The following is a 15,474-nucleotide window of genomic DNA, read 5'->3' as shown; positions in this document are numbered from 1 at the left end:
TGGGGCTTCCCATTCCAAGACAGTCCTCACTTTACCAGGGTCCATCTCCATCCCTTGGTGTGAGATGCAATAGTCCAAATAATCAATCTTGCTCTGGTGGAACTCACACTTAGACAACTTTGCATACAACCCTGCAGCCTTGAGTTTCTTTAACACCTCCCTCTTTAGGGCGACATGTTCTAGAATTTAATCTTATGTAAACAATCAAAAGAGCCAAGAAGCTATTTGATTATCTGGCATTTCAACAATACTGCATGTGATATGACTGGAAGAAAACACTCTAAGATGCCATAGCATTTTTAAATGTTTACAAAATATGTTTTGTTGTACATTGCTCCTGGGTTAAAAGACATAGCAAAATAATTAGTCAATTTTAAAAGATAAAACATTTTTTGCCTGTTTATATCTGCAGGTTGTAGCAGGTTTAACTCACAGCCTATGGGCTGTATGAGTCACAGGCTACCCACAGTCATACCTGATTTAGTGAAGGAAGAAAAAGTCCTTATATGTCACATGACAATGCCATGATAACATCTCTACTTTAGTCAATCATCATTTAAAAAAACCATTTTAATAATCAGAATAAAGTCAAACATGACTGATAAGGACAATTATTTAAAAAATCAGTAAAGTCAAATGTGGTAGTGTAGTCAAGTGACAGCTAAGAGATGGGTTACCCTTCCCTCAGTGCCCTGAGTACAGGCTTATGGTTAAGCACAGGCTTCATGGTTAATCTTAGGTTACAACAGCTGTTCCCCTTTCATAGTAAGTTGAATCACCAATATATCCCATCATGATTGAAATCTAAGTTAGGTCTATACAATGGCAGCCATTTGAAGGTATCTGAATATGGCAAAGAATACCCATTAAGACTGATTGGTTTAACAGATTAACAGATGGAAGGGACCTTGTAGGTCATTTAGTCCAACCACTGTTCAAGCAGGAGACCCTACACCATTTCTGACAAATGGCAGTCCAATCTCTTCTTGAAAGTCTCAAGTGATGAAGCTCCCATAACTTCCGAGGGCAAGCTGTTCCATTGGTTAATTGTTCTCACTGCCCTCCTTATTTCTAGGTTGAACCTCTCCTTGACAAGGTGTTGTACATACTCCTGGTCAGTTGGAGGATGATGAAGAACTTGAGGACTCTGATACAGATAGTGTTTATGAATTAGTGGTGGGCCCGGGGTTACAGGTAGTAGAACAGGTGGGAGGCCAGCCACAGGATGTTGCTATGAGACCAGAATCTAGCGAGGCAAAATCAGACGTTCACTGGGTCGATCCTAAATTCAAAAGGGAACAAGTGTTTGGAAGAAGATATTAAGGGGAGGAATGGGTTAAATACTGGAGTGATGTATCTGGTACGTCAGGGGGTCAGTGGGGAAGAAGGGTGGAGTTTCAATGTTGTAGAACAAAAATGAAAGGTGTTCCCATCCAGCTCCCAAGCAAGCAAACTCATTCTGTGTTATTTTCTAGTCATTTCTGCTGTTTTTGAATCATGCTGTGAGTACATAAATCTTGGTGAACAGAGGAGGCTGGGAGAAATGCAAAAGGAATGTAATTAGGAGAGATAACGGGAGAACAAGAAATGTGCTAGTATGAAGTGCATTTTGAATACGGAAGAAAGAGAATAAAGATGGAGTTTCTTTGTTTATGAAATACTGCATTTAGTAAAAGTTGTTTGTAATAGATAAACTTCTACCAGAAACCAGAACATAAGTTTCCATCCATTATTCCTTGTCTGGCCTTCAGGTGCTTTGGAAAATAATTTGACCCTCTCTTCTCTGTGGCAGCCCCTCAAATATTGGAACACTTCTATTGTGTGGTCCTTCTCTTCACTAGAATATACCCAGTTCCTACAACTGTTTTTCATATGTTTTAGTCTCCAGTCCCCTAATCAGGGGTGGGTTCTTCCCAGTTTGGACCCATTTGCCTGAACTGGTAGTGCCCCACTGGCACTCTTCCCTGTAAGGTGAGTGGGAGTGCAGGCACACAGGCAATAAGAAATCTCCGTGCTGCACTTTCCAAGTGCCACACAGAGTGGTGCAGCCACAGGGAACATGCCTCCCTGCTCGCCTTCCCTCATCCCTCTCAGCCTCCTCCCCTCTTCCAAGAGTCTCCAAGTTTGCCCTTCCGCTGCTGCTGCTGCTCTTCACCTCTCCTGCTCCCTCTACGGGAGCTGTTTCCCCACCCCCACCCAAATTCTTGGATTGAGAGAAATCTTCCTCCACTCCTCCAAAGACCGGCTTTCCCCTCTGCAGCCCTCTGCCTGCCTGCCTGCAGCTTTTCCTGCTCTCAGCTCCTCCCATCTTCCCAAGACCGGCTTTCTCCATCCGTACCTCCCTCTGCGGGTCCTCTGGGGGTGAGGCAGCAGGGCAGGATTGAATGACAGCTGTATGTCTGAATGAGGAGGGAAGGCAGCTGGGTGGCACAGCTGCAGAAGGAGCCTTTTGTCTGGGGGAGGGGCAAGGAATGCCTGGGGAGGGTCTGGGAATTAAAGCCAGATGAAGGATTTTGCCCCTTAAATCACTGAAGATTTAATGCCACCATCAAATAAAAGCCAAATGGGTGACTTGGAGCCAATCAGAGGACTTGAGTTCTAGTCCTGCCTTAGCCATGAAAAATGGGTGACTTTGGGCCAATCATCAGCAGAGTTCCAGTGCCACCTTAATTTTTATTGGAGGGGGAATGTGAAAATTGAAAACACATTAATTTGAGATACCAGAAGGATACTTGTTGAAGAAAGAAAAAAACACAGTGGAAATTTCTTTACACATCATTTTTTAAGGACCCCTGGAGGGACCAATAGGCAAAAAAGAAGCCACGTGTTTCTTCCCTTATTTGGGTATGCCAGGGTGATTCAACAGAAAAAAAAAATATGGCTCTTCCCTGCAACAAGTAAATTGAATGAGATCCTGTGGTCTAGAGGTTAAAGCTACCGCTTTGTAAACACAGATTCAAATCCCGGTGAGATAGCTGCAGAGAGAAAAAAAGCTAGAAATAAACTATAGTAATCTCCCATTTTTTTCATTATCAGCAAAAATACAGGTATTTTAAATTTATTTGGTTGGTTGTTTACGTGTGAAGTACACACCAAAATAAAAACAATCTCAAACTGAAATCCCATACAGCTGTTCTGCTGAACACATTCTGCAAAGTAGGTTTTGCAAAATCAATCACTGATTTTGTTGTTGTCTTGGGTGACATCTGTGAAAAAAATTCAGGGGCTCGTGCATGAAAATGTCCTGCTCAGACACTGTACTTTTCCAGACCCCCCCCCCCCCCCCAAATTAGAAGGAACATTGCCCACTGGTGATGTCAAAATAACGTGACCAAATTGGATCTGTTGGTGTTGGTCTGTGGTTGCTACCATCTTTTTTTTAAGATGGTGGCAACCACAAAACCAAGCAATGTCCACAGAAGGGTAGTAAATTTTTTTGGAACCTACCCCTGCTCCCTAATCCAGGTACCATGTGTTTGAGCAGAATTATGCTTCTGCACATGTGCAGGTAGATGCAGGTGCACCCATATTCCGGTGAGGTTTTCCTGCATGCACGGAAATAAAAACCCTCACCAGAACATGGGCGCACTTGCGTTTCGGTGCACGATTTCACTACCTGCATGGTGCAGAAGCATAATTCAATTTGAACTTACAGTACCTCCAGAGCCATGGAGGCGAGCCCAATTAAGCATTCCGGCTAGCAGCCCACCCCTGCCCTAATCATCCTGGTTGCTCTCCTCTGCACTTTTTCTAGAGTCTCAAAATCTTTTTTATAGTTTGGTGACCAGAATTGGATGCAGTACTAGGTCTTACTAAGGTTCTATAGTGGTATTAGTATCTCACTCAATATTGATTTATCCCTTTGTTAATGCAATTTAGGATTGCATTGGCTTCTTTGGCTGCTGCTGGCTCATATTTAGCTGGTTGTCCACTAAGATTCCAAAATCCCTCTCATGGTCACTGCTATTAAGTCTGGTTTCAACACAGCTCAGGACCCTGAATAGCAATCTTCAGTAAGGAATCTAAGGAAAAACTTTTCTTTTAGGAGAGTTGGAATAATGTCAAATCTCCAAGTAACATGTCCCAAAAAATAAAGTTCAAGGTATCCATCTTCTTTCCAAAGTCTATTTACTAGGTACATATTAAATTGGCAAGGGTTTGGTGTAATTCCAACTCTGAATAGGAATTGGAATTGCACCCAATAAAAGCAAAAGTATGAAACTCCCCCACCCCCGGAGTCACAATATCCAATCAATCCTCAGTCCAACAGTCCGGTGACTACAAACTCTATCTTCATCCAGCTGCAGGCATCTTCTCTGTTCCCACAGGAAAGGGATCAACCTATACAAAACATTGCCCTTTTATCTTTACAACCCCCCCCCCTTCAACAGTTAGAAAATGGTGAGCCTGAAGTATTATTAAATTAATTTACTTGCAAACCTAAAAGCTAATAAAAAGCCATACAGAGGCTACAATAAAATATGGTTACATTTATACCTTCAAAGTTGACAATGCTAGCCATAATAGTTAATGACTGAATAGAACTAAAAATAAATCTAGTTCACATCCAGGGGTGGGCTGCTGCCCGGATGGGGGGAATGCAGTGGGGTAGCAAAAATGGAGCTCCACCCCACAGCAATGTTCCCTGTAGCAACAATTAACTGCCACGCACCGTTTTTCACTTCCACACAATTGTGTGTTCCCCTGTTGGGTTGAGACTGGGAGGTGAGTGGTGGTGAGTGGTGGTGACTGGTGAGCGGTGGTGAGTGGTGGTGAGTGGTGGTGAGTGGTGGTGAGTGGTGGTGAGTGGTGGTGAGTGGTGGCGAGTGGCGGCGGTGCCTGCTCCCTCTTCCTTGCCAAAACCCACCATCCCCGCTTCGCCTAGGAATGAGCAGCTGGGCGGGCACCTTGGACTGGGTCTGGGTTTGGGTGTGCACACCCAGAATTCCCTGCGCTGGTGAGGGAACTGTGGAAGTGAGCTGGAGCTTAAAGATGGAATGGCGGGGGACGAGCTGGAATGCATGCTGCTTCCTTAAAGCCTCAGTTACTGACCACAAAATGAGGGGGGGGGAATAGGGATATTCTGGCGCCTCTTAAATAATCGTTACTGCCACAAAGATTGCCTGCACTAGGAAACTTGGTTAAAAAAAAGAAATGACTGCAGGAAGCAAAATTAAAAGTCCTGTATGAGAGAGTATTGAAAGATAAACTTACTACTCCAAGAAATGGAATGGCATTATCCTTGGCTGTCTCAGACAGAGAGAGCAAGTATGTTGCAGACCCCATCAGTTAAAGAAGTCCAACTGTGGAAATTAGAAAGTCTCTGCTATTTCTCCTGCCCTATGGAACATTCTTCCCCTGAAGGTAAGAGAGGCTCCCATTCTTCTGAAAAGGACCCCACGAGAAACACTTGCCTCTGAGCGGCAGATGGGTGAGTGGAGGAGAGCACGGCTGCGTTGAGGGGAGGAGAGGAGGGGAAAATGCAGGTACGTATGGCAGCCGCTCAGGACCTGCTTGTTCCTCTCCTGGTTCTCTCTGCATCCCTGCTTTGAAGTGATGGAAAAAAACATGGCTTCGGCCATGAAGAGAAGTAGGGTGGCCGACAGCAGTGGCAGGTCCATCCCATCCCACCTCGAGAGGTGGCTGAGAGGAAGGCAACCTTGGCTTGCTTTCCTGCCTCCCTTAGCAGAAGCTTGGCCTTCTCCTCATTCCTCTCAAACTGTGCTTGCCTCGTGCTGCTCCACTGCCACACAAAGCAGTTTAGACAGGGGACAGGGGGGTGTTTATATGTGGAGGTGCTCGTTGTACTCCCCGGTATTTGGCTCTGGTGCAGCCCTGGCATAATGGGCATTTCCTTTCTAATCGCCGAAACCGACAGGGTCTTTCTATGTGCGTGTTGTGTATGTACATGTGCGTGCATTCCTTCCATTGCATAATTGTGCAATGGCTGGAGAGACAGAGGGGAAGAGGGGGGAGTGAGAGGGCGAGGGAATGTGAGAGAAAGAGAAAGAGAAAAATGAGAAAATGATGGAGGGGAAAAAATGAGGGAGAGGAAAAAGAAACAAATGAGATAGAAGAAGAGAGAAGGGAAAAAAAGGAGAGGGAAGAGAGAAGTGGAGGGGAAGGAAGGAAGGAGGGAGGGAGGGAAGGAGGGAGGGAAGGAAGGAGAAATGGAGGGAAAAGGAAGGAAGAAAGGAAAGAAGGAAGAAAGAAGGGAAGAAAAATGGAGAGAACAAGGAAGGAAGAATGAAATGAATGGAGGGACGGGAGGAAGGAAAGAAATTTTTTTTGGGGGGTGTTAATTTTTTTAAATTTTTCTCTCAACATACAGAACATTCAAACATACCATGTATCATCTAATTTTCCATGAATAAAATGCGGTATTTTTTAAATAACTAATATCAATCATCAAAAAAAGTTGCAAAGTTTTTTTCTAATTTTGTCATCCAGGTACATACTTTTCTTTTAATTAAATTCCCTCCTTAATGTTCCTTCAAAAAGTACAACACCAATTATATTTCTAACTTATTAACCATTATACCAAAGTGCTTCCTTCTTTCTTTATACATTTATCTATAATCAAGAAAACTTCATATGTTAACAAAAGAAAATTAAAAACAAAACACATACAAATTTCAGAGTTCTTTCCCCATCTAAATAGTACATTTTCCTAATCCATAATTTAAAAATTATTTCAGCCCATCTAACATTTAGCCAATTAATACTTATCTACATTTCTTACTGAATTTTTAATCTTAAATTTCAGTCAATTTGAGAAAACGAAAAAAAGGAAATATATTCTAAATATTCTCTATTTTTAATCAAATAAAAATCATTAATATCATTAACCTTCTCAACAATTCTAAACTCAATTCCATTTATGCATTAATCCAAATCAGTACTACATACTACATATTTTATTATAATCAAAACTTCTATCTTTATTAAAACAGATTAGCAATTCCTAAATTTATATATCTAAATAGAAAAAATAATTAAAGTTTTAAAAAGTGCAAACAAAACCACACTCCAAGCTTAATCAACCCTTCTCAAACTCCAATTTCTTTAAGCAAAACTTTGAACCGAATCCTTTTCTTTTTTATTTTTTGCCCCTTTTCCATTTTATTCTTTCTATTCTTCCTTCTAGGAAGGTAGGACTTTGTTGGAAAAATAAAGGGGTTATTGGATCAAACTTTGAGGGTTATGTGAACATCTTTTGGGATCTTCTGACAAGCAACTGCAGGGATTCACTTAATGACTCTGGCAAGAAAGGTGGTAGAATGAGGCAGAACTCATTTAATAACCATCTTACTCAGGAGATAGAAACGTTGGCCTCCATTGGGGTCAGAACAGAAGTGGAGGATTATCTGTCTGACCAGTGTACGCTTTTAGAAGCAGATCAGCAGATCAGGAGTCCATTTTGAAGCTCCACAGAAAACATCTAGGGGGGAAGGCAAGTTGTCCTCGACTTACAATGGTTCATTTACTGACAGTTCAAAGTCACAACGGCCCTGAAAAAAGTGACTTATGCATCCTTTTCACACTTAGGACCTTCACAGCAGCCCGATGATCACAGGATCAAAACTTTGCTGCTATTTCATATTTATGACCATTGCTGTGTGTTTTGAGGTCACGTGACTCCCTTTTGTTTTTAACTGATCCACGCCCAGGCATGAAAATGTGCTGCCCAGACATTATACTTTTCCGCCCACACCGAAAAAAATTTGGTGGTGGAAGGGGTTGATTTTTAAGTCCGGACCCTATATTTACACCGCTGCATTCTGGATGGCCTGAGAAGCCCGAGGTTTTTTTTTTTTTTGCAACCCCCCCTTTTTTTTGCAATATTAAGAGACCACCATTCCATGTCTGAAGCCTTTGTGCTTTTTCCTCTTTTTTTTGGCAAGAGTTGCAGTTTTATTTTGCATGAAATAAATCTTGCTTTTGTATTTTTTATTTTTTGGGAAAGGAGAACGTCGCTAGAAATGCATGCTTGGTTTCCTTGTAAATGGTTTATTTATTTTATTATTTATTTATTATTTAGATTTGTATGCCGCCCCTCTCCACAGACTCGGGGCGGCTCACAGCAAGATACAACAATTCATAACAAATCCAAATATATTTTAAAATATTTAAAAAGAACCCCATTTTACTAACAAACATACACACAAACATACCATGCATAAATTGTACATGCCCGGGGGAGGTGTTTCAGTTCCTCCATGCCTGACGACAAAGGTGGGTTTTAAGGAGTTTACGGAAGGCAGGGAGAGTAGGGGCAGTTCTAATCTCTGGGGGGAGCTGGTTCCAGAGTGTCGGGGCCGCCACAGAGAAGGCTCTTCCCCTGGGGCCCGCCAACCGACATTGTTTAGTTGACGGGACCCGGAGAAGGCCCACTCTGTGGGACCTAATTGGTCGCTGGGATTCATGCGGCAGAAGGCGGTCTCAGAGATATTCTGGTCCAGTGCCATGAAGGGCTTTAAAGGTCATAACCAACACTTTGAATTGTGACCGGAAATTGATCGGCAGCCAATGCAGACTGCGGAGTGATGGTGAAACGTGTGCATACCTAGGTAAGCCCATGACTGCTCTCGCAGCTGCATTCTGCACGATCTAAAGTTTCCGAACACTTTTCAAAGGTAGCCCCATGTAGAGAGCATTACAGTAGTCGAACCTCGAGGTGATGAGGGCATGAGTGACTGTGACCAATGAGTCCCATTCCAGATAGGGCCGCAACTGGTGCACCAGGCAAACCTGGGCAAACGCCCCCCTCGCCACAGCTGAAAGATGGTTCTCTAATGTGAGCTGTGGATTGAGGAGGACGCCCAAGTTGCGGACCCTCTCTGAGGGGGTCAATAGTTCCCCCCCCCAGGGTAATGGACGGACAGATGGGACTGTCCTTGGGAGGCAAAACCCACAGCCACTCCGTCTTATCCGGGTTGAGTTTGAGTCTGTTGACACCCATCCAGGCCCCAACAGCCTCCAGACCGGCACATCACTTCCACTGCTTCGTTGACTGGACATGGGGTGGAGATGTAAAGCTGGGTATCATCAGCATACTGATGGTACCTCACCCCATGCCCTTGGATGATCTCACCCAGCGGTTTCATGTAGATATTAAATAGCAGGGGGGAGAGGACCGACCCCTGAGGCACCCCACAAGGGAGAGACCTCGGAGTTGACCTCTGACCCCCCACTAACACCGACTGCGACCGACCAGAGAGGTAGGAGCAGAACCACTGGAGAACAGTGCCTCCCACCCCCAACCCCTCCAGCCGGTGCAGTAGGATACCATGGTCGATGGTACCGAAAGCCGCTGAGAGGTCAAGAAGCACCAGGACAGAGGATAAACCCCTGTCCTGGGCCCGCCAGAGATCATCCATCAACGTGACCAAAGCAGTTTCCGTGCTGTAACCGGGCCTGAAACCCGACTGCTGGGGACCTAGATAATTGGCTTCTTCCAAGGACCATTGGAGCTGGAGTGCCACCACCTTCTCAACAACCTTCCCCATAAAGGGAAGGTTGGAGACTGGACGATAGTTATTAAGTACGGCTGGGTCCAGGGAAGGCTTCTTGAGGAGGTGGCACACGAGCGCCTCTTTATAGAGTGTTGGAAAAACTCCCCTCCCCAAGGAAGCATTGGTAATCTCCTGGACCCAGCTCCGTGTCACCTCCCTGCTGGCCGAGACCAGCCAGGAGGGACATGGATCCAGTAAGCAGGTGGTGGAACTCACAGCTCCAATGGCCTTGTCCACTTCATCAGGTGTCACCAGATCAAACTCTTCCCAGACAGGTGGACAAGTACGTGCCCCAATCACCTCGACTGACTCGTTGTCAGTCGACTCCGTTTTCCAATTGGAGTCGAGGTCGGCCAGGATCTGAGCGATTTTATCAGCGAAAAACATGTTAAAATCCTCGGCACTGCTCTGCAAGGGCTCCCCAACTCCCCCCTGGTTAAGAAGGGAGCGGGTCACCCTAAACAGAACGGCCGGGCGGGATTCCACTGATGCAATCAAGGCGGCATGGTACGCACATCTTGCCGCCTTGAGTGCCACTTTGTAAGTCTTAATAAAAGCTCTTACAAGTGTTCGATCAGATTCAGACCTACTCTTCCTCCATCGCTTCTCTAGACGTCTCTTTTGGCGTTTCAACTCCCGGAGCTCCTTGTTGAACCATGGAGCTCTATGGGGTTGCTTTGGGCTTTGGGGTTTTTTTGTGTGGGTGTGCATGTGTGAGGCCGGGAAGGCTAAAACTCTCCTTTCGTTGGTGGCGTTGCATGGGGGACCCAGGGAAACATTGTAGTGTGCCATAGCTTTTGTGCCATACAAACAGGCCGGGCAGGAGGGTTGCAAAAAAGGTGGCTTGTGATCTTAACTATTGTGGTGGAGATTTCAGTGGGCTTGTTTGGGGATGGGATGGAGGGGAGGGGGCGGTGGGGGGGAGAGGCGAGTGGAGAGACCCACCCACCTCCAAGTGTATCTCATGGGATTTGTGACCATGCAAAAGTGATGCCTTCAGATTGTTTCTCTCCAAGGCTTCTTTTTGTTTGCGTTGCTTTGTTTGGTTTTGTTTGAAATTAAGCTACTGAAAGTTTGCCTTGATCGGGATAAGATTGAAGTTTTGCACCGGAGGCCATTTGAAGGTGCGAGGGAACGAAGGCATAAAAACAAAAATAAGGCCATTTGAATTTTTAATTTTGAACCCCATCCTGCTGCTGATGAGATTTAGTTTTCTTGTATATATCCAGCCCATCTCTCTCCTTTCCTTTACTTTCCTTCCTTCCCTCCCTCTTTCCTTCCTTTTCCTTCTTTCCTTCCTCTTTGTTCCTTTCTCTCTCTTTTCCTTCTTCCCTTCTCCTTCCTTCTCTCTCTTTCTTTTCCTCCCTCTCTCCTTCCTTCCTCCCTCTCTCCCTTCCTCTCTCCCATCCCCTTCATTCCTCCCTCCCTTCCCCTTCCCTCCTTTCTTCCTTCCTCTTTATCTCTTCTTTCTCTCTTTCTTTTCCTCCCTCCCTCCCTTCTCTTTCCTTCCTTCCCTTCCTCTTTATTTATTTATTTATTTTCCTCCTTCCCTCCCTCCCTTCTCTTTCTATCCTTCCTTACTGTAATCTCAGGTTACGACCTTTGCAGGAACCCCATGATCATGTGATCAAAACTTGGCCACCGTTTCATATTTATGACTGTTGCTGTGTCCTGAGGTCACATAACCCCCTTTTACGACCATCTCACAAGCAAAGACAATAGGGGAAGGGGGGACACGGAGAAGCCAGATTTGCTTAACAACCAGGTTTCTAACTGACCCACGTCCAGGCATGAAAATGTGCCACTCAGACATTATACATTTCCACTCACACTGAAAAAAAATTAGAGGGAACATTACCCCAGAGCACCCAATTTGCACTGAAAGATGTTGAAAGAAAATGCAGGGCGTCCTGCATAAGCCATGCTCACAGTGTGGTAGTAAAAAGTTTGGTACCCCGTCACTGTTTACATCCAAATCATTCATTAGAACTTTTGAATACCTTTCCTCTCTTTATTTCCCTATTTTTAAACAGGGATTATTTAACTTTTTTATACTCTGACCCCCTAACATTGATAGTGAGAGTCTGCTCAATGAATCAAAGAAAGTGACACCATAGTTTGCTCTGGGTTAGAGTTGAAACAGAAGAGGACAATGGCTCATCAACAATTAAAGAAAGCTTTGCTCAAATTCAATCTCTCAATTCTCGACTGGCGAACTATATTTTCTAACTGCAACACTATTGATGATTTCTACAACACATTCTTACTACAATTTAAAAGACTTATCAGACTACATGTACTACTAACTTCAACCAGAAGAAAAACAAAAAATAACGTACCTGTCTCAATAAGGAAACTACAAATCAAATAAAGATCTCTCTCTGGCATAAAAATAAAAAAAGCCAAGTAACCAACTTCAAAAGACGCTACAAAAGCATTTGCCAACAAATACTAGCAGAATGTCTCAACTACCATAGCAAACAAGAGGAAAATCTCCTTCACACCAAATCTAACTGAGCCTTCTACAACTTTGTCAACAACAAACTCAAAGACTCTAGACCTATTCCACCTCTCGTTGGACTCAACAGCAAAGATTACCATGATGATCCATCCAAAGCAAACCTCTTCAACTCTTTCTTTGGCTCTGTCTTCGTTAACAGCAATGGCTCATCCCCCATCTTCACAAATCGCACCTCAAACTCTCTCAACGACCTAACACAAGTAAACTTCACTATAGACCGTGTTGAAAAAGCAATCCGAGACCTCAAACCTTCTCTATTAGTCGGACCAGATGGTCTTTGCGCATACTTCCTAAAAAAACTTTCTTCTGCTATAACCGAACCACTAAGCATCATCTTTCAAAATTCCTTCAGGACCAGCACACTCCCCAAGCTATGGTAAAAAGCAGTAGTCATCCCCATCTTCAAAAAAGAAGACACTTCTCTCGTTGAGAACTACAGACCAATTTCGCTATGCTGCATCTCATCTAAAGTCATGGAATCAATTATAAATCAATCAATCACCCTTTACTTAGAATCTAATAACCTATTCTCTAACAAACAATTTGGATTCAGAAAGAAATTATCCTGCAACCTTCAACTGCTTCACTGCAAAAATATGTGGACTATCCACCTAGATCAAGGAAAATCCATAGATGCAATTTATATTGACTTTTGCAAAGCCTTCGATTCAGTGGTCGATGACAAACTACTCCTAAAACTCAAATCTTATGGCATCTCAGGATTCCTCCACAGCTGGATTCCTGTCAAATAGGCAACAAGTTGTCAAAATTGTAAGTGCCATTTCCACCCCTATCCCAGTTTAAAGTGGCGTTCCCCAAGGCAGTGTACTAGGACCTACTCTATTCATACTCTACATCAACGAACTCTGCGATCATATTACAAGCAACTGTGTTCTTTTCACTGATGATGTAAAACTTTTCAACACCACGGACAACACATCTACTCTCCAAAAAGACCTCAACTTTGTTTCAGATTGGCCTAACACCTGGCAACTTCAAATATCAACCAGCAAATATTCTACCCTCCACATCGGCAAAAAGAATCCAAACCTCATATATAAACCGAATAAACAAAATCTCACAGCCAACCCCCACTCAGTAAAAGACCTTGGAATACTAATATCAAATGATCTAAGTGCCAAAGCCCACTGCAACAATATCGCCAAAAAGGCTTCTAGAGTTGTTAACCTGATCCTACGCAGCTTCTGCTCCAGCAATCTCACACTACTCACCAGAGTTTACAAAACTTTTGCCAGACCCATCTTTGAATACAGTTCATCTGTCTGGAACCCATACCATATCTTGGACATCAACACCCTTGAAAATGTCCAAAGATTCTTCACCAGAAGAGCCCTTCACTCCTCCACTCGAAACAGAATACCCTACGAAAGCAGACTATCAATCCTTGGTCTTGAAAGCTTAGAACTACGACACCTAAAACATGATCTAAGTATTGCCCACAAGATTATATGCTGCAACATTCACTACTTCAGCTTCAATCGCAACAACATAAGAGCATGCAACAGATTCAAACTTAATATTAACCGCTCCAAACTTGACTGTAAAAAATATGACTTCAGCAACCGAGTTGTCAAAGCATGGAACTCATTACCTGACTCAGTAGTGTCAACCCCTAACCCCCAACATTTTTCCCTTAGACTATCCACGATTGACCTCTCCAGGTTCCTTAGAGGTCAGTAAGGGGCGAGCATAAGTGCACCAGTGTGCCTTCCATCCCCTGTCCAATTGTCTCTCCTTATCTCATTTATCTTTTCTTCCTTTCAAATTTGTTCACCTATACTTTTATATCTTTTCTTCTATTCGTTTCTTTAGTTATATTACTACATATCTATTCTCTTCAATGTGTATTATGTATTAGACTAAATAAATAAATAAAATAAATAAATAAATAAATAAATAAATAAATGTAGCCTCTCACACATACATAATAATAACCATTCTTGATTGTCTTGCTTGGCACAATTGGGGTCAGAGAAAATGGAATAAAATATAAATGGATATTTTATTAAAATATTTTGTTTCCCTTATTAGCAGCAGCAAACAATGATACACACGATAAAACAGAACAAAATAGTAATAAAATAGAACAAAAACTTGACACTTAGAAAAGCAACTAACATTGAGTGGCATAAAAATTATCTGATTGAAAGAATCTTTCTAAATTGAACAATGATATTAAACTGTTGAGCTTCTTGAATCTGATGACATTCACTCTTCTGTCTTCCACTGTAGAGAAACCAAAAAAATACAAAGGAACAATTATTATTAAAATGATAGAAAATGTGTATTTCACAGAGATGTAAGTTGAAGCTTGTATTAGAAGTCAGACTGAGATTTCTTGCACAATCTGTCTCAATAACACCAAGGAGAAAAATCAAATAAATATTGCCTTCATTAAAGAGCGAGATGGTACAAATAGTCACATTTCTGGCCAGAGAGCCACGAGGGAGGGCCCTTCTATCAAATGGGGAAAACAACCAGATTTTTGCTCCACTATAGCATCAACTAGGCCATCTGGGTTCTTTCCAGGATTCATATCATTAGTGATTAAAATTGTTGATGTTCAAAAATGATTTGGACTTTATGTAAGAACAGAACCTTTCTGCTGTTCACAGGGATCATCAGGAAGGATAAAAAATGTCAGCATAGCATGCATGCCCATGTCATTGAACTCTCACCCTGTTTAACCTGCAGATGTTTGCATGATTCTGACTACCATCTTGACTTATTTGATCTCTACGCAGATGACCCTGCTACTGTTTTTTAAAGCAGGCCTTCTTTGGACAAGCTTCAGCACTTGTTTGAAAAGGAAAAAACATTGCTGTTTTAATTTTAATGAGTGGATTTAATAAAAATCTTTTTAATAACTAGGAAAAATATGCTAGTTTGCAAAATACCCAATGAATTTATTTCAAGTTCTCTATAGGCCTGGCTACTCCATTGGCTGTCCAGTGGTTCTTCTGAAGCCGATTATAGAGACTCTTAATTCTAGAGATTCTTAATTCTTAATTATAGAGATCTATCACTACGTGAAACTATTGTCTGTGATTTATCCCTAAACACCACAATTCACTTCTTACTCTGCTACAGAGACCAGGAGTACGACATCGAACATGCAAACAAATTAATCCACATTACTAACATGGGCAACCAACTGTCCATACTCCATTATCTTCCTCGAAGACCTCAACCTACCACACATTAACTGGACCTTAAATGAATGCAGCACGGAACCCATCCATTCTACTATATATAATATCATCACCTATCTGAGACTAACAAAACTAGACTTGATAACTGTCAGGATCTCATCTTCTGCAACAGCAAAAGTGCAATATATGGCTTACAAATAACAGAACCATTTTCCAACAGCGACCACAGCATGATAAACTTCAGTCTCAACCTAAGGCACACTAT

General features: G+C 42.7%; 1 protein-coding gene across 2 annotated transcripts in view; it reads right to left on the bottom strand.

Annotated features, from left to right (window-relative positions):
* Positions 1-14,009: 14,009 nt before the first annotated feature.
* Positions 14,010-15,474, bottom strand: part of LOC139170329 (ADP-ribosyl cyclase/cyclic ADP-ribose hydrolase 1-like) — a 185,842-nt gene continuing 184,377 nt past the window's right edge. The window contains exon 8 of one of the 2 annotated variants that reach the window (XM_070757370.1): positions 14,010-14,283. In XM_070757370.1, coding sequence (XP_070613471.1) covers positions 14,193-14,283 — 91 coding nt within the window. In that variant the 3' untranslated portion in view covers positions 14,010-14,192. The remainder of the gene's footprint in view (positions 14,284-15,474) is intronic. The other variant, XM_070757371.1, reaches the window with a different exon arrangement.

Source organism: Erythrolamprus reginae, chromosome 7 (genome assembly GCF_031021105.1).
Source record: "Erythrolamprus reginae isolate rEryReg1 chromosome 7, rEryReg1.hap1, whole genome shotgun sequence".
NCBI classification, from domain to species: Eukaryota; Metazoa; Chordata; class Lepidosauria; order Squamata; family Dipsadidae; genus Erythrolamprus; species Erythrolamprus reginae.
Note: the sequence above shows the minus strand (reverse complement) of the source record. Positions and strands in the feature narration are given on the sequence as shown.